General features: G+C 41.8%; 2 protein-coding genes across 3 annotated transcripts; one reads left to right on the top strand and one right to left on the bottom strand.

Annotated features, from left to right (window-relative positions):
• Positions 1 to 928: 928 nt before the first annotated feature.
• LOC135503003 (myb-like protein X) lies at positions 929 to 8,881 on the bottom strand. Its single transcript, XM_064796257.1, has 5 exons — positions 8,775 to 8,881; positions 8,106 to 8,283; positions 7,735 to 7,961; positions 7,354 to 7,605; positions 929 to 7,187 (listed from the first exon to the last, which is right to left on the bottom strand). Exons 1-5 carry the CDS (start codon positions 8,787 to 8,789, stop codon positions 3,975 to 3,977), a joined length of 3,885 nt encoding a protein of 1,294 aa, XP_064652327.1. The 5' UTR covers positions 8,790 to 8,881; the 3' UTR covers positions 929 to 3,974.
• Positions 8,882 to 11,747: 2,866 nt separating this feature from the next.
• Positions 11,748 to 18,313, top strand: LOC135483565 (arylacetamide deacetylase-like). 2 transcript variants are annotated; one of them, XM_064764538.1, is made up of 7 exons: positions 11,748 to 11,870; positions 14,907 to 15,072; positions 15,355 to 15,456; positions 15,679 to 15,802; positions 15,960 to 16,023; positions 16,281 to 16,402; positions 16,680 to 18,313. In XM_064764538.1, the coding sequence occupies exons 2-7, from the start codon at positions 14,929 to 14,931 to the stop codon at positions 17,327 to 17,329; spliced, it is 1,206 nt and encodes a 401-aa protein (XP_064620608.1). In that variant the 5' UTR covers positions 11,748 to 11,870; positions 14,907 to 14,928; the 3' UTR covers positions 17,330 to 18,313. The 2 variants fall into 2 exon arrangements, with proteins under 2 accessions (XP_064620608.1, XP_064620607.1); XM_064764537.1 differs by having other exon boundaries at positions 14,904 to 15,072.
• Positions 18,314 to 18,576: the final 263 nt, after the last annotated feature.

Below are 18,576 nucleotides of genomic sequence, written 5' to 3'. Positions count from 1 at the left end.
TTTGGAGCCAGGACAATATCCTCATCAGTTTTCTGTAGAAAGGCCAGCTGCATGTAATATCATCTTCATCAACACACCCCATTGTGGATTGCCTGGCCCCCAAAACCATTCATCAACATTATTCAAGTGTTATGGCCCAAATTGGGGCATGCAGATCAAAGACCCTTTTTATCAACTATCTTCATGTCACAGTTGGGACAGGCAACATTATGTACTATGCAAAGGTCACACCCAACCAATCTTTCTCCCAAGTGTATCAGATGTGATCACATTCCTCATTGTGTCCTTGAAGCTCACTATGGTTGTGACAACGATGTAACCAACATTTTGCCGACCCATCGTGAGGTTTCTAGTTGTTCCTTTGTCCCTGGTCAAATTGGGAGGCGCCTGATTCACTTAGTAGCCATGCTCATCGTGGTTGTGACAGCAACAAAGGCATTACCAATCAATCTGAAGGTTTCCAGTTGTGCCTTTGTCTGGTCAATTTGGGAGCTCTCTAATCCACAGATGTACCCACGCTCATTATGGTTACAACATCTTTGGTCTTCATCCACAGAATTGTAAACTTCCTGTGGAGGTTCACACAGCAGCAGCTATAGTTGTGCATGTCATGATATACAGCCTGAGGTGTCCAGTGAAATCAAACCACTTCTGTGTCCTGAGCCTGCTCCTGGCTCACCTGCCGTTGGCCGCCCATACGACATAGTACGCACATCAAATATCCCCATGGGAGTAATTACGTGAGAATTTGCACACAAGGGTCCCGGCCTGTACGAAAGTTCGGATAAAGATAAGCTGTGATCTAACGGTCGTTAGTACCATGTTTGGGGTATGCGTATGTAGGATTGAGAAAGGCCAAACACATGACAGTATGAAGCAGAAGAGACAATTTTTTCAAAATATATAGATATTTATTGACTCTTTCAGGACAAAAATTTAAATACTACGAGTCAGAATAAAAGGGCTGCCTTTGAAGACTCAAAGGAGGCTACTGTGCCTTATTATGATGGCTTTTAGGTCAAATAACCAGGACAGTTTTCAATTTTACATTGATGACAAAATAATCTTAAGAAAAGCTATAATTTTTGGTTTTAGCCTCTCTTAAGTTTTAGCGGATGCAACACATAATCAATGACAAAATACATTGATCTGAATAGGTACCTCACAGGGTTGGCTCTGTGAATCTTTTCCTCTTTAGCCAAGTGGCTGTCACTTTTAGCCATATTGAGTCAGCTCTAGCCATTGCCGATCGTTTGTCCATCTTGGGGCCGACCCAGCCAATAGTAGGCCTAACATGTGCGAGAATGGCAGCTCGCCAGTACTGAGACTAGCAAATCAACGAACGATTCGAGGAACTCGTGACCGGAGACTCCATGGCAACGAAGCGAGCGGGAATCTAGCCGATAATGTATGCGTAAGGCGACCACCAGCGCCACCAAAATCACTGTAGCGGCAACGGGTAGAACTACAATGCAGACGATAGCAACCACGTGTAATAGCGCGGCCGCCCGTAAATATGATAAAGTTCGACTGACTAACGATCGTTCCTTGGTGCATTTGGTGTGGAAGTATCAATTTTCGCACAACACTATTACTCTCTCGCCAAATCATGGCAATTCAAATTGAAATTTTTAGCCAGACATTGTTTTACATTCGCCAATCATGTGCAGCATTCGCCACGAACGGGCGCGCCAACCCTGCCTCATTTCAGCGTATTTACTAAACACATACATCAGCATCAACAAAAGCAGTTTTCAATTGTTGGCAACCTAATTGCAACAAAAATGTTATGTTAGTCAGCTGTACAAACATCAAGAAGTGTAATTTCCCCCTTCTCTGAATAAACTGATCACATCAAACCACCTCTTTCCCACAACTTTACTCACTCTGTAGGCACCAACAAGCAAATATCAGAGATCAGAAGACAGTTCAGTTGCACAATGCAAACAGGACGAAATGTTTTTAAAACATACAGTTCATGTGAGATTATCTGATTTAAAATCAAGTTGCCATTCTCATTGTTTCTTCTAGACATTCAGGTTCGTTGATTAAAATGAAATGGCCAGGGCCATTGTGCTCACCTCATGTGGAGGAAAGATGGATAAAGAGCATTGTATTGTGTCATGTAGTGTTAGGTTTGATGTAGGTCCAAGCAATTACAATTTCCCCAAAATGGCCAATTTACAGTACATTCGACCTCTGTGACCTTGCAAAGTAGGTCAAATCAAAGAAGACCCGGGTGACACATCGAATGGTTGTTAGAATTAGATGTACCTATGATATAAAATTGGTGCCAATCGGGCAAGTCATTACTAGGAATAATGGCATTTTGAAGAATTTAGGATTTGGCCCCCTCCCTGGAGGCCAAACGGCAAATCAGATCGCACCAAACTTCGATACCTGAGATCACCTGACCAAGGGGTACATGTGTACTTAATTTGTGATCAATAGTCATTGCAGTTAAGAAACGTGCCATAGTTACGGCCTGACGGCGAATTTACGCCATTTGACCTCTGTGACCTTGACAAGAAGGTCAAATTAAAAACCTGTGTGACATATACTGTATGGTGGTTAGATGTACCCATGATATCAAATTGGTGGCAATCGGGCAAGAAGTTAAGGAATAATCACATTTTTAAGGTTTTTGGATTTTGCCCCCTGGTGGTCAAGTGGTGAATCATATTGGACCAAACTTCAGTCCCTGAGATCACCTGACTAAGAGGTAAATGTGTACCAAATTTGGTATGAATAGTCATTGCAGTTTAGAAACGTGCCATCGTTACATCCTAACGGCCAATTTACACCATTTGACCTCTGTGACCTTGAAAAGGAGGTCAAATCAAAAACCCGGAGGATATATGATGCACCTTTGCTAGAAGTACCTACCATATTTTTTTCAAAATTTCCCGACTACTATTAAGGGAGATATTGCATATTTTCACTTTTAACGTTTGGCCCCCTGGTGGCCAAACCATGAAACGAATCGGACCGAAACTTGGTCTCCAAGGTGTCATTACATAAGGGTACATGTGTACCAAGTTTCAACTCAATAGCTCTAACAGTTACGAAACGTGCCCTGCTAACGGACGACGGACGACGACGGACGACGACGACGACGACGACGGACGACGGACGCCACGGTATGGGATAAGCTCACCTCTGCTAAGAGGTGAGCTAAAAAGCATGTGGGAATTGGCAAAATGCACAAACAGAGGTGCAGCATAAATGTCCTCTGTGGATATCTGCATAGTACTTAAACCTCATTACAGTGTTTCTGTTACCACAGTACGGCACAGAAATGGCAGTCTCAGTACAGTTATTTCACACCATGCAATATACTGTGGCGACAGGGTTTAGGCCACCAAGGAGCACCTGTACAATATGCCTATTTAACAAACGACTGATGTACAATTGTCAATAGACATCTCACAACCAACATAAATTTGTCAACAGTATTTAGTTATATTTCAAGCACTTTTCACCCTTAGTTTTGACACAGTCAAGAATACGGTCATACCTGATAATCCCCAACATTCTCCAGCTGCAAAGAGTATTTCCTTTCACTCATTGGTGGGTTGAAAACAAAAGGACCAAAACTTAACTATATGTCGATTCAACGGCAGGCATGACTGTATTACACTGAGAATGTAAAAATGGAAGAAATAGTATCAGCCAATTCCTCAGAGCATTTAAGATCATTCAAATAGCCTATACTTGTTGGCCTTTTCCAACATAATGGAACTGTGTGAGTACCGGTATTGCTTAGAAGTTTCACCGGAACACAAACATGATTGCTGGGTTGGTGGCTGACCAGATAAGGGTATGTATAGTCTAGTATTTTCTTGAGACAGGACAGGATTCGCTGATATAAACATACAGGTAACATGATGTGACACAGTGGAGCTATTCGCCCTGGCAGAGTTGAAATATAAAAAGCACCAAATGAAAAGAAACATAAAAAAGAAAAAAATCCTTCAATGAACAGATGTGAAGGGTTGAAGACAAAACATTAACTTTTGAATGGTATTTTTATCAAGGGAACACAGGTCAAAATCAAATGTTGAATCACTGATCGAAAAAGCACCGGTTTCTTCCAAGACATCAACTATTTTTTGGATAAGATCTGTGTCACGAGATTCCATCATAACTTCTCTCATTCTGGCCAATTGTAATAAATAATCGTCGGTAAGTGGCACTGATTTGTCTGAATACTCGCTGCGTTTTTCGGTCACAGGTGGCGGTATGCCGGTAATGATCGGATGAAAGACTTGCTCCTCAGGGGTCTCCACGTCCATATCATCGTCTGAGATTTCCTCAACAGCAACAATTGGACTCTCTTCCACAGGTTTTGTTTCTGGACTGATATCTTCCACTTGCAGCACTGACGACTCTGTAATCATCTCATTTAAATGTTCCACTGGTTTTATAGAATTATCTGGTTCAGTTTCGGAGTCAGTTGAAAACAATCTCGGCCTACTCCGTGGTGGTGAATTTTGCTTAGGTTCTTCGATACTCCGCCTAGCAGGAAGCTCATCATCATCATCACTATCGTCATAAAGTCTTTTGGGACTCTCCCTGTGTTCTCTAGCCTTCTTTCCTTTCTTTTTCCGTGGTGTACCAATAACTTCTTCCGATTCAGAATCACTATGTACCTCCACTTTGGAACGCTTCACTTTCTTCTTCAGGGATGACTTTTCAGAGTCGGCATCCCGCCCCGATTCACGATTCTCTTTACACTCACTCTTTGGTTTACGCCCTCGTTTTTTCTTTGGTGTTTCAACAATTGGCACAACAGGTACGATGACTTCTTCCTCACTCTCTTCTGTTGTTGGTGTGAACATAGGAGAATATTTCTTCCTCACCACTTCTTCTTCTCGTTTCACCACCTCTTTTGATTTCTTCTCTTTCTTTGGGGTCACTTCTCTTGTAAGAGTTTCCTTCTTCATTGCATCTTTCTTTGGTGTCAAACTTTCTTTCTTCAGGGTTATTTCTTCTTTCTTTGGTGTTCCATATATCTTTGGTGTTGCACTCTCCTTCTTAGGAGAAGCGTATCTCTTCAATGTAGTATCCTCCTTCTTAGGAGAGATATCTTTCTTTGGTGTTGAATGTTCTTTCTTTATCGTTCGTTCTTTGTAACTCTCTTCCTCTTTATCATGAGATTTCTTCTTTTTCTCTTTTGATGACTCTTCTTTTCGTTTGTGTTTCTCTGATTTCTGCTTCGAGTCCTTTTCCTCTTTCTCTTTTCTCGATTTTGAATGGCTCTTTGATTGCCTTTCATCCACATCTCTTTCCCTTTCTCTTTCTTTTTCTCTTTCGCTTTCTTTTTCTCTAACTCGTTCTTTCTCTTTTTCTTTGATTGACCTGCCAGGATCTGCCTTTGACTGGGAAGGAGTGAACTCCCTCGAACTTGGAGGAGTACTGTCAGTTCGACTATGAGAACGAAAAGGAGGAGTCATTGGCAAAGGTGAAAGTATACCATCGTTATCATCATCATCATCATCATCATCTGCATCAGTCTGATTCGCGATTTCAGCAATCAGCGTCCCAAGAGCTTTACCAGAGCCACCTACAGGTATTGAGGAGAAGCTGATACTAGAACTTTCACTTAAAGCATCATCATCATCATCCCTAGTTGTTGGCACATCAAAAGGATCATCATCTGACTGCTCACCAGTACTAACCAGATCATTAAATGCTATAAGCTTTCTGTTCTCTGAATCCTTTGGTTTCTTCGCTGCACTTTTTTCAACAGACTTAGATATTTTCTGTGTTTCTTTCGATGACTTTTTCGATTCCACTTCTTTTTTTTCCTTGTCTTTCTTGTGTGATCTTTCCTCGTCCTTGTCCTTAGTCGACTTACCACTGTGACTTTTAGATTTACTTGAATCTCGGTTTTTATCTTTGTTCTCCGAACTTTTGGATGACTTACTAGATTTTGATGATTTATCATGACTTTTAGAAGATGACTTATGACTACTTTCACTCCTCTGTTTACTCTCATGACCCTTTGACTGAGAATCACTTTTTGAAGACTTGACTTCGAAACTTTTAACAGATTCATTGTCTAAATCCAAGGATACTGAATCCGTATCTCTTTTCCTCTCAGACTGACAAGAGTTCTGACTATCCCTTTCTCTTTTAGAGTCAACCGAATCTTTGGACACTTTCCCACTTTCAAAAGACCTTTCTTTCTTCTTCTCACTCGAAGACTTACCAGATTTATCCTTACTTTTCGAGTCCTCATGTTTTGATTCACGAGATTTCTCTTTCACTTTACCCTCTGATGACTTCCCACTGTCTTTATCTTTATACTTCTCCTTGGATTTCTTATCACTTTTACTCTGATCTCTATCATGCTTTTTCTCCTTATCTTTTTCTCTTTCCTTATCATGTGAAGTAGACAATTTATCTTTTGATCTATCCTTAGCCTCACTTTTTTCCTTGTGTTTAGCATCTGATGAGTCCTTACTTCGTTCCTTATCTTTAGTTTTCGAGATATGCTTATTTTCACCGTGGTCCTTTTTATGTTCTTTAGAACCTGAAGATTCTTTTGATGGAGAATGCTTCTCCTTATGTTTTACATCAGAACTAGAAGAACATAAACTTTTTTCAGATGTTTCAGAATGTGGAGACTTCTTCTCTTTCTTAACACTACTTGATGAACTTTGTGACGAAGACGAATTCTCATGCCTAGATTTATCTTTGTCACTTTTCCCTTTACCCTCCTTACCCTTACTACTCCCTTCTTTATCCCTATCCCTATCCCTTTCCCTTTCTCTGTCTTTCCCCTTGTCCCTCCCACTTCCCTCAGTCTCACGATTTCTATCTTTCTCCTTAATGCTACTTTTTTTATCTCTGTCTTTCTTCGCATCGCTGCGATCTCTATCTTTTCCTTTCTCACGACTCTGAGATGAATGGCGGTCCTTTTTCACAAAAGATGAACTTGATTTCTCCTTTTTCACATCTGAGTCAATTTTCTCCCTTGGCTTCTCTTCCTTTTTCAACTTTTTAGGAACAAACTCTCCAGGAGGAGGAGACTCCTTTGGGCGTTTGTGACCTACTTTAGTTCGTTCACTGTCTTTGTCCTTCTCACGTTCTTTCGATGTAGAAACCTTGAATTCTTTTTCCCGTTCCTTCTTGAACACAGAAGGGGTCATGCTGGATATACTTTTAACTTTAGGCGATTCCTGAAATAAACAGATATAAAAGTCAGATATATACTTATTCATGTAGTTTGCTCGAGCACATTTAGTCTGCATGATTTTAAATATGCATCAAGGTGAAATATCCAACTGACAAGAAGAGCCCTGAATGGGTTGGTTTGAAGAAGATGCGAATAACACAAAAAAATACCTTCGGTGTCCCACCACCGCTGGACTTATCCGACTTTGGCTTCTTTAAACTCTCAGTTTTCTCTAGGCGGATGGGAGCATTAAACTGGCTGGAGTAGGTACTACTTTCAGGACTGTTGGAGGACGAAGATGATCTTGAAGATAAGTTGTCATGTTCGAGATCCACATGTTCCTCATCACTGCTGCTCCTCTGTGAGTGTGGAGATGGAATGACCTGGCCTGGAAGAGGTTCACCAGTAGGAGTCACAAGAAGCTGAAAGAAAGAAGACAGGTGTTCCTCATTCCGTAATAGTACGATGTCATACCTCATGACATCAGCATGACTTCACATATCATTATCAAGTTAATATTGTATTGTTGAGGTTTACTGTGGTATACTTACTGCACCAGCTTTAAGCAGTTTCTTTCTAAAATCCTCTGTTGGATTCTGAAAGGTGAGTTTTTCACAGCGAACATTATTGACCGGTGGGCATCCTTCGGTATGAAGGAACATGTCATACTGGAAGCGAATCTTCTTTGGTTCATCTTTGTTTCTGAAGTATATTTCAATCGGAAGCAGGAAACCAGCATAACCAGATTCAGCTATTTGGTACGGGGGTTCCTTGACAGCTGAAAAGATGAAGACATAGAAAATAAATGCACACTACACTAAAGACATCAGACTGATCTTATCCTTTAAAAAAATTAACAATCTGCTCCCAACTTTCTTCAACTCAGTCCTTCCCAATAGAAAACAACCACAACTAGTCTTACCTCTCTTTGGCTTCCGGAAACTGTCATGCAAATGAAACACAACTTTTTCCACAAAGTGTTCAATGTTACTTCCATGAGGACCCCTGACGAATACTTTCCAGTCATGTGTGAATCCCTCTTTGGTAGGTTTCTTACGGAAAGCTGCCTTATGTCCAAGTTCTAACTTGACCTGTATACACTGGAAAAGTAAACAAATCATTTAAGGCAATGTCAAACTGTCAGGCTGTTGCTCATGATTGACTTACTTATACAACAAGATGAACAACCACCAAGCCAGTTACAGGTCTTACTTTAGCTAGACTCCCACCAAGCCAGTTACAGGTCTTACTTTAGCTAGACTCTATCTGCAATAACTTTCACCTTCAACATGTAAGGGGGTAGGCCTACATGTGCTGGACTGAGTGAATGACATCACTAACCACAGGGTACAGGTAGGTGTTGGAAGGAGAATAATTTCACAGACAAAAAGAGGCAGCCTAGTCGTTGAAGTTGGGGGTAGTGTAGTGCATGGCCTGGCTATCATGGGATGGTTTATTGGTTATGGGTCATGTACAAAATGTACTATGAAAATGTACGACATTTTTTTATAATGAAGAAGGCCAGTTTTTACCCATTTTGGTAAAAACAAGAGCTTTCCCTGCACTAAAATCGATTCATATATTGATATACCTCTATTTCCTCCATTTTATTTTATCTTATTCAAGACATTACAGTGATAAAATCGTGAAAATATGGAAACTTTTTTCATTTTCCTTGTCAGCAAAATTGTCCTAGATGGCGACACGGTATAATCTTTCTGGGCAGTGATAAAAGTTGGAATTTGGAGTTGGTCCGAAAGTCGTCGTTACTGGGTGTCACAAAAAAGTCATCCTGGCACCCAAAAATATTAGTTGAACTGTGAGGGATCACGGAAGTGACATTCTTCATGAAAATGACTTATTGCATTTCAAACATACTATTCGGAGTTTTCCAACTTTGGTCTGGGAATATAAAGTAATAATGTAAGGCAAAGAATGTAAGGGACAGTGTACTCATCAAGACTAGGACTGAACACATAGTGAGAATAGCTGAAGATTATTACAACTCCCTGGTGGCACGGCCTAATGAGTTGTTTCACTTATATATTCTAGGGAACTCCTGTCACACCGGCCGCTTGGCCTGTTGAGGATAAAATACACTGAGTCACTTTACCGCCGGGAGCTACCACTCGAGTGGTCGGGCTGGTGGATTAGATTTTAATATAGCCCATGTTTTGAGTGCCTGTCACAATACCAATGTGGTAAGAGTAAACAATGCAACGCAAAGACACATTACCAACAATCTTGAAAATTGCCATAGTCATGAGATTCTGCCCGGGGTGTTTATTCTAGTAAGCGCAGCTCGTACAGTTTTGTTTGTATCGAATATCAGACTAAGATTCCTTGTTTGGAAGAGCGTGTCCCGCAAAATGGATGACGTGGACGATTATATATAGGGGGTACTTTTTGTCGATCAAAACCTGTCAGCATCACTAGCGCATTGGAGGAGTACCGACGAGTAAACGACTTGTTCCGAAAACAGTTTAGACGATACCCCGTCCTCTATAAGTGGAACTTGTCTAGATACAGAGTTGGTGTGGTAGCAGGATCGACATCAAATTGCCTGACATGGTACAAACCAATATTCCAAATCAAGTCCGGGACGACTTTAGCAGACGACGGAAGAGGCGTTCAAATACCATTCTATAAGTTGGAGAGGGAAGCTTTGCTGTGACATTTTCAATACGGTAACTGTTCTTCTTATAATGCCGTAGCGACATTAGCCGTTCCAATGCACCTCCGTCAAGGAACATTTCAAACTTGTCTTTTCATTTTAGTTACAATAACTGCACTGATGCTCCTTGTTGCGCCGTTGATTTTGATTTTTCTCTCCAGTTGGGGAAAGGGGGGCATTGCCAAACAGGCTGTCACAGCTGTGCCTGCCCAACTGATTAAAAAAACACCGTCTAAAAGATACGCAGCTCAATTAGATTATAAAGAAACTAAGGCGCCGGGACAAGGTGAAACTGATGTGCAAAATAGTGCAACGAATGGTGGGGAGGACAAAAATTCCATTGAACCGAACAGACACCATTCTTATAGGGACGAGGAGCGCTTTCAGCGGTTGATCTCAAAATGGCAAGGGAAACGTCCAAAAGCTGCCATTGTCACCCTCCTACCTTTTCGGGACAACTCGTTTTCCGATCTCACGCGAATGCTCAGAAGTTTGGACACTCATTTCAACAAGGAATACAAGTACCCGGTTATCATCTTAGTTGATGAGCTCATGCCAGAACTAGCCGACCTCATCCGAAAGCGTACAAGCTCACAGCTATTCTTTCTCAAAATTTCTCCGAAAATCGATGAAGGGAAACCGTCAGGTCATCTTCACCATGAGTCTCCTTCACAGACATACTGCGGTCGTTATGGGGAAGCTCGAGACGGAATCAAACAGAGGAACTTTTGTCGCTTTCTCACAAAGCTCCACGAACATAATGTCCTGCAACATTTAGATTACTACTGGCGCATTGACTCGGATGCGAAAATAGGTGGAAAGATTGGATATGATGTCTTCCAGAGAATGAAGGACAACAATGCTTACTATGGGTACAAAACACTCTATGACGAAAACCGGTGGTGCGCACTTGGCACGTGGGAGGCAACGGAGGCATATATCAAAGCCAAGTCCCACCACCCTACTCTTTTCTATCAGCTAAAATTTCCGAAAATGTTCCTCACAAGTTTTGAGATATCCAAGGTAGAGTTTTGGCGGAGAGGGGACGTGAAGGACTATTTGGAGTTCATGGACAGATTAGGAGGGATCTACTATCTGCGCTGGTGCGATTCTGCGATCAGAACACACGCAGTAACTCTTTTCGTGGAAAAAAAGAATCTCTATAAATTCAACGATGTGAACTTCGACCACAAACGGTAGGATTCCTTAAGAAAAACATAATGCAAGCGTAAGGAGAGCCCCCCCCCCCCCCACTCACACATCTTTAGCATGTCCGAATTTCGCCACCTTTTTACGCAGCCCATCGCGTCAGCCTAATTTGGTCTCCTTATGGTGAGGAAGGAGGCCGGTCCACTGCGTCCGGAGTGTATGACCCCATACTGAACTTCCAGCGGTGTGCCTCCGCTCCGCCCATACTACTACTAGACGCGCGTAGTATGTAAGTAAAGCTTAGCATTGACAATACGTTGAGGGTCAAGATGGTATGACCCAGAAGAAGCAGCTATTACGTCCTTTGCATATTCGATATTGTGAATGGATTACATTCTTAATTAACGTCATGGATTACAATGACTAGACTGTTTTCGTGCAGCGTGAGGGGCGGATTTTCAGACTGACCGTGTGTTTTGCGCCTTCCGAACAAAAACTAACTATGTGTGTCTTCAAGCCATAAGCCCTAAGTCATGGAAAATACATAATAAATTCAATAATGATGTTTTCTGGTCAATCAACAAAACGTTCCAATATTGTTCCAATCTTTGCAACCCCTTTTTCTCATTTGCGCCCGCGGCGACTCTATAAAATGAAACTTCGGGTAGTGGTGTGGCGGGAAGAAAATTGTTACATTTTTGTAGAACATTTCGAGTTGATAGGTGGCGTGGTGTTTTCGATTGCCCTGTGGTGGTAATCAACAAATTTCTTGGCTTTGCAACGTGGAAATCGACATAAAACTGTTTTTATCCACATTTTGATGTAACTTTTTATTGGCCAGATGACAACTAACTAAGGCAACATGTAAGTTCCCATCAGATATCTGTATGTGCGTCTGTATGGCTCAAGTAGCAGGAAAAATCCCCATCGGCGGTTAATGGTCATGCACTGCATGCAGTGATGGGTATCAGGCTGTTTCGCTGCATTGCCAGTTCGCTACCAGTCGTTTCGCTACATGTGGCGGTCGTTTCGTTACATGGTAGGTCGTTTCGCTACATGGGTGGAGTCGTTTCGCTACATGATGGGTACGGTCGTTTCGTTACATGGAGGGCGTTTCGCTACATGGGTGGAGTCGTTTCGCGACATGGATGTAGGTCATATCGCTACATCGTAGGTCGTTTCGCTATATGGGTGGAGTCATTATTTTTACTCTATTTTACCCTACTATAATTCCCGGTGGTGACTACAAATTTATTATCACCAATTTAGCATCACCTCTGACCTCCTGAGGGCAGCAGCAAGACGTGAGCAAATTCTCCTGCGCCGAAATGTCGGCCCGATTGCCGTACCGCCCCAAGGCTTTACTCCTATGTACCAAGAAAACGTACACGCTATCGACACAAACGCACAGCGTATCTTGGAGAAGAGTGGGGGAGTGCGAAACAGGCTACCTGTCAGCATTCCTGGTGATGGGGATTGTCTCTATCACGCGGTATCAGTAGCGCTCTGCGGAGATACGAGTCTCTCTAAAACCCCCGAGCTGCGCGTAAGAACGGCCATTGAGTTAATTCTTCACCGCGATTTCTACATCAAACAGAATTTTGATCCGGTATGGGACGCGCTCACCCAAAGTTTTGATGACGCCTGTTCTGACTGCCTCCGACGCAACGAATCTTCCGCGTGGTGTTTTCACGCTCTCGCCTCAGTGGTCGGCCGCTCGATTGTATCCATGTTTCCGCCAATGAATGGTCATATGGACCCTGCTGTACGCCGCCTCAGCACGACGTTTGTTCCGCGAACTTCAAAGAACAGGGGAACGAATGCTGCCATTCACATCCTCTGGTCCTCTGGAAGTGCTGCGTTTAATCGCGGAACATGGACTCCCAGCCATTTTGTGCCTCTCCTAAAAGTTGACAACAAGCGAAAAGGAACCTTGGTCCACGACGAACAGCCCAACAAGCGCAAGCGCAAAGTGATGACATCAAGTCCGACTACTGCTGACCCACCGGCACCGCCAACGATTGACATCTCCGCCGTCTCTGACCCCACCGCCGACGTCGTCACTAATCCTCTTCGCCAAAGTCCACCACCCATGATAGACGACTCACCTGACTCCACTGGCACCGCGGACGTCACTACGCCACGCGAAAATCCACCACCAATGATGGACATGGACGTCTCTACTACACTATGCGAAAGTCCATCGCCACCTATGCGGGAGATTTCCGCCGCCGCCTCACCTGACCCCACCGCCAACGTCAGTATGTACCTATTCCGGGACATAACTCCACCATCGCCTACGCATGCCTCCACACTGCTCGAAGACGAGACTTTACCACGCGGGGATCAGACATACAATTTTCGACCTGACGTACGAATTCCGGAGATAAATGAATCATCCATTGAGGAACCTAGTTCAATTTCGCCGGCCGCGGAAGACTTCGAATTGACGTTTCAAATCGTTGACGTCGGGACTAAACGGTCAAGAAACAAATTGATTGACAGCCACGGTTACACGTACAACGTTATGCGCCGTCGTAATAACAATATTACAACTGATTGGCAATGCACGATCCGGCCGAAGCATAATCCGTGTCGCGCTATGGTGACACAGAAGGGGGACCAATTTATTGTCGGGAGAAATGCGCATAACCATCAAGCACAACCAGGTGCAGCAGTCGTCTCCAAGATAACCGCGTCCATGAAAGAAAAAGCCGCCGAAAACGTGTACAAGTCAGCATCCGCTATTGTGACTGAAGTCCTTCTTGAGCACGTGAACTCAGGCCCATGTCCTTCGCTACCGAAAATGAGCTGCTTAACCAGAGCAACTAATCGCTTTCGCCAGAAGAATCGCCCGCAAGATCCCACAGACTTGGAATTTGAGCTCCAAGAGGACCGCGTCGCTGAAAATTTTTTTAAAGCTGACATCAATGTCCGAGATCGCCGGCATTTCATCTTCGCAACAGATGAACAAATCCACCTCCTGAGTAAAGCAAAGACCTGGTACGCTGATGCCACGTTTAAACTTTGCCGGTCGCCCTTCAAACAGCTTCAAACGGCAAAAATCAAATTTGGTTACTATGCCGTGAATAATGATGATGATAATGATGATGATGATGATGATGATGATGATAATGATGATTACCCGAAGACGAATCTGTAATTGTACTATACTCGAGCATTTTTTCCCTAAATTCACAACAGATATTTAGCCCGGAGTTTAGCACAAACTTAGGGAGTAATAGGGGAATAATGTAGCGAAACGACCTACATCCATGTCGCGAAATGACCTACATCCATGTCGCGAAACGACTCCACCCATGTAGCGAAACGCCCTCCATGTAACGAAACGACCGTACCCATCATGTAGCGAAACGACTCCACCCATGTAGCGAAACGACCTACCATGTAACGAAACGACCGCCACATGTAGCGAAACGACTGGTAGCGAACTGGCAATGTAGCGAAACGACAGTAAACCCAGTGATGCATGCTTGGGGATGGCCATTGGCATTGCCCTATCTCGTCTATATAGGCCTATTTGGTAGAAAAGATGCAATCAATTCAATGATTGAATGAATGGTAGAGTGAAGAAGTCGTGATGTGCTAGTTTTTAGCCGAACCAACATACATGCTTAGCCGATGCTATACTATAGGGCCAAGGTTAGCTACAGCTACATGCAGTGCAGTGCAGGTAGGGGAAATTGAAAAGTACAAGTGCCACAACACAAGTCATTCATTCATACAGTCCATCATCATGACAAAATCAAGCACATAATTCATGATTCAAGTGGACAAACGACATATGTGAACATATCTTGGCTACCTGTCTTTCATCATGATCATGACAGGTGGGCTCTCGGGGCATATTCTGATTTTCTTTCTAATTCTTTTCAGTAGATTTTCAAGGCGATCTGTCATCATGGAACTGCCTCAAACCATCTTTGTGGGAAGTCTGGTTGTTGCTTTGTTATTCTATGCCTTCTACTCTCCGATTCCATCAGAGATTGATGAACCATGGAAATTAAGATTATGTCTTGCATCAGCAAAGATGGAGCAATATGTGGTAAGAATGATTGCATGGCATTATTTAAGCATATTGGTAATAATAGCTTTTTCTGGTGAAAAAAAGAAATGGGGATTTTATGGGCTGGTCCAGGAAAAAATGTCACTGAAAAAAAGAACAACATCCATATGTAGCCATGTGTGCCCATTGTGTAGCATCGAAGTATGAGTGTGTTTATTTCAGTCAATCTTAAAGTATTTGACAACAAAATCAAGGCACATTCAATTAGCCAAACCTGCTATACTCAACATTCAAATTGGAGTGTTAATAATTTCGTTTCAGGCATCTGCTGGTGAATATCTTGGATTTGAAAGCAGAGTTAACCTGACCCGAAGTATCCAGGAAAAAACTGCTGATGTTACTGACACGGACCCTGATCTAGAGGTGAGAACAGCACTTGTGTTCCGATTTTAAAATCAGCTCTCCTAAGATGGATTACATATAAGCGTCTCTTATGGTCCACATTGTTTGCATGAACCTCAACTCAGCTTGTTGAATAGCTAGGAGCCAAATGTATTCCAATGTATTTCAATGTGTTTGAAAGTATGAAATTTGCTAGAAAGTTGTCATTTCCTGCTTGCTGTAGTTCTTCGTTTTTGCCTCCAGATAGATGATACATTCTTCCATGGTATTCGAGTACGTGTTTACAAACCTAGGGGAAGAAGTATCAGGGAAAAGTCAGCCGGAATCATCTATTTCCATGGTGGAGGATGGGTGTATGGCAGTGTCTGTAAGTTTAACTGTGCTCCTTTCTAAATTAAACAATTGACTTTTTGGTTCTTTTAGGGTCATTCATATGCATACTTGTAATTGTCTCATACATGTATATTAAAAATTTTGAATGCCTCTAAAAATATGTTATATATCCAGCTGCTATTGTTTTCCAGTAACCTATGATGTATTGACAAGAACATTAGCAAAGAAGACAAAGATGGTGGTTGCTTCTGTAGAGTAAGTAGCTGTGGTATTACTGATGATAAATATGTTTAAGTTTTGGGAACCATTTTTGTTTTAGCCAAGCCATTATAACACCTGACAAGAATCATTATTTTGGAAAATATGTGCAAATGATACAAGATCTGATATATGTTCCATTGTAAACTCAGAAATTATATGAATGCCATTCTCGAAAGTGTAATCTGTTATACTGCAGTGGACAAAATCATTTGTTTTGCGTATAATTCTTTGATGATTTTCTGCTTTTCCAGCTACAGACTTGCACCAGAGTTTCCCTTCCCAACTCCATTCTTTGACTGTGAGATAGCCACGAAGTATTTCATTGAGAATGCTAACTCCCTGAATGTGGATCCAAACAGAATTACCGTAATGGGTAAGTTACATTTTCACTGTCTGGTGACCAATAATCATGCATTTGGTTGGTGACATCTTACAATCCAAGTACCCAGTTGGGTTGTCAGGTGACAGGCACTTGCATGTATGTTTAGTTTCATTGTTTCTTTACTCTCCAGTTGCATCCAGGCCTAGCTGGGCGAATGCAACACTCATCTATCGTCGTTCCTTTTTTGAAGGCACCTAGTTATTGGAGTGCCTGATGTATCAGAAAACAGAAGAATGGATTTTGAATTTTCCTTTATTTTCTCGTGCAGGTGACGATGCTGGTGGGAACATGGCAGCCGCTGTAGCCCTTAAACTCAGGAGCGATGAAATCAAAATCAAACCAAAACTACAAGTTCTCATCTACCCTTTAGTACAAGCCATCGATTACCACCTGCCGTCATACATGGAAAAGACGCATTTCATGCCAGAAATTTTGACAACAAAGAAAGTGGTGACCTTTTTGATGAGCTACATGGGTGTGCAGAATGACACCATGGTCGAGGAATTCATGCGGAATGATCACACGTCTGCCCATGTCAAGCAACATTATTACAAACACACAGATGTTGAAAATCTCCCGGAGGAGTTCATTCCTGAAGGTTTTAAACCTGCTGCAAGGACTGGCGGCAACATAGAGATATCGCGGCGTTATGAAGCATTCTATCTGAATCAGTATTTCAGCCCCCTGTTGGCAGAGGATCATACTAATCTTCCCAGTGCATATATTCTCATTTGTGAGCATGATGTTACGAGAGATGACGGCATGCTTTATGCCAAAAAATTGGGAAAAGGGAAGGTCAGTGTAAAAGTAGAACATTATAAGCGTGGATTCCACGGAATGTTAAGTCTTGTTGGTGATTTTAAAATCGCTGATAAAATGATGGATGATATTGCAGAATACTTACTTGAAAAATTATGATTGTTGAAAATGATCAAATATTTTGTTTTGAGTACAACAAATTCTTACTTCATATCAAAGGATGTAACTTTACTCTATTATACAGGGCCATTGTAGCCATGTGATCATAACGAAGTTACTTTCCACAATGCTTTTGTTTGCATATTGCATGTATTGGTCTTCCTCTGTATGTTGCATGTTTTTTTATATTATTTGGCTGTAACGCTTCAATGAAACTGTAGAGATAATTGATTTTCAAGATTTTTTCTAGGGACTACATTTGTACATTATGTATTACAAGGAGTGGTATAAAAAACAGACAATCTGCTTTTGATAACATTTATGCCCCAGGATTCATGCTCTTGTGTACATTGCAGAATATAAAACATCTTTGATGCATCTATGAAACCATCTTGCAACCAACTATCCTTGTTTAGCCATGACTGGAGTTAGTTGATTCCCCCCTATTTCTTGATAGAATGGAAGTCAATACTTCTACTTAAAAGCACATACTGTTTCTTGCCATAATGTCATGAATGTCTGGTGCTGTGTACATGTACATCTTATTTTTGTAACTGCATTTGATATTACATTTCACTAGACTGTGCTATTGCAGATGATTATTTTATATACATCGTATCATGTTACTCACTCCTACAACTTGACATTTCAATGTCAAGTGTGCTGCATGTTATAACCATCTTAGGATTTTATGTAAAAATGCTTCTTCAGAAGAAGTTTTTCTCCATGTAGAGTTCCTACATGTAACTTTTGTTGAAGAAATTGATACTGAATTAAGGTATACAATGTAGGTTGTCTCAGCAAATACTGTGAGAGTGGAGCTAAACTCTAGGCCAAATCTGAGCGCCTCACCTAGGTTTTGTAAGTACATATCTTGGACTGTTGGACTGCATTTTCATCATATATCATACCTATTATTATGGAGGTATTGTCTCATTTGTATCCCATAAATACCAGGTTTGTTTACAGTATGTACATGTAATATTTAAGGTAAATAAATGCTTTATAAACTAAATTTGCAATAGTTTTTGATTTCTTGTGTGTCAAATCGAGGGGTCATTGCTATGGTGCATGTGCAGTATCCTTCATAAGTTCTGATTGTTCAAAAGAGACTTCAGTTCTGTTGTTGGACAGTTGTGTCTTGTAGAGATGGTTGTGACATCTCAAACAATCTTCTTTGTTGGTTGGGTTTGCCTGGATGAGGTGAGTAAAGGTCGTGCCTTTAAATGATATAAGGACATGTTGAC

This window comes from Lineus longissimus, chromosome 2, assembly GCF_910592395.1.
Source record: "Lineus longissimus chromosome 2, tnLinLong1.2, whole genome shotgun sequence".
Taxonomy (NCBI): domain Eukaryota; kingdom Metazoa; phylum Nemertea; class Pilidiophora; order Heteronemertea; family Lineidae; genus Lineus; species Lineus longissimus.
Note: the sequence above shows the minus strand (reverse complement) of the source record. Positions and strands in the feature narration are given on the sequence as shown.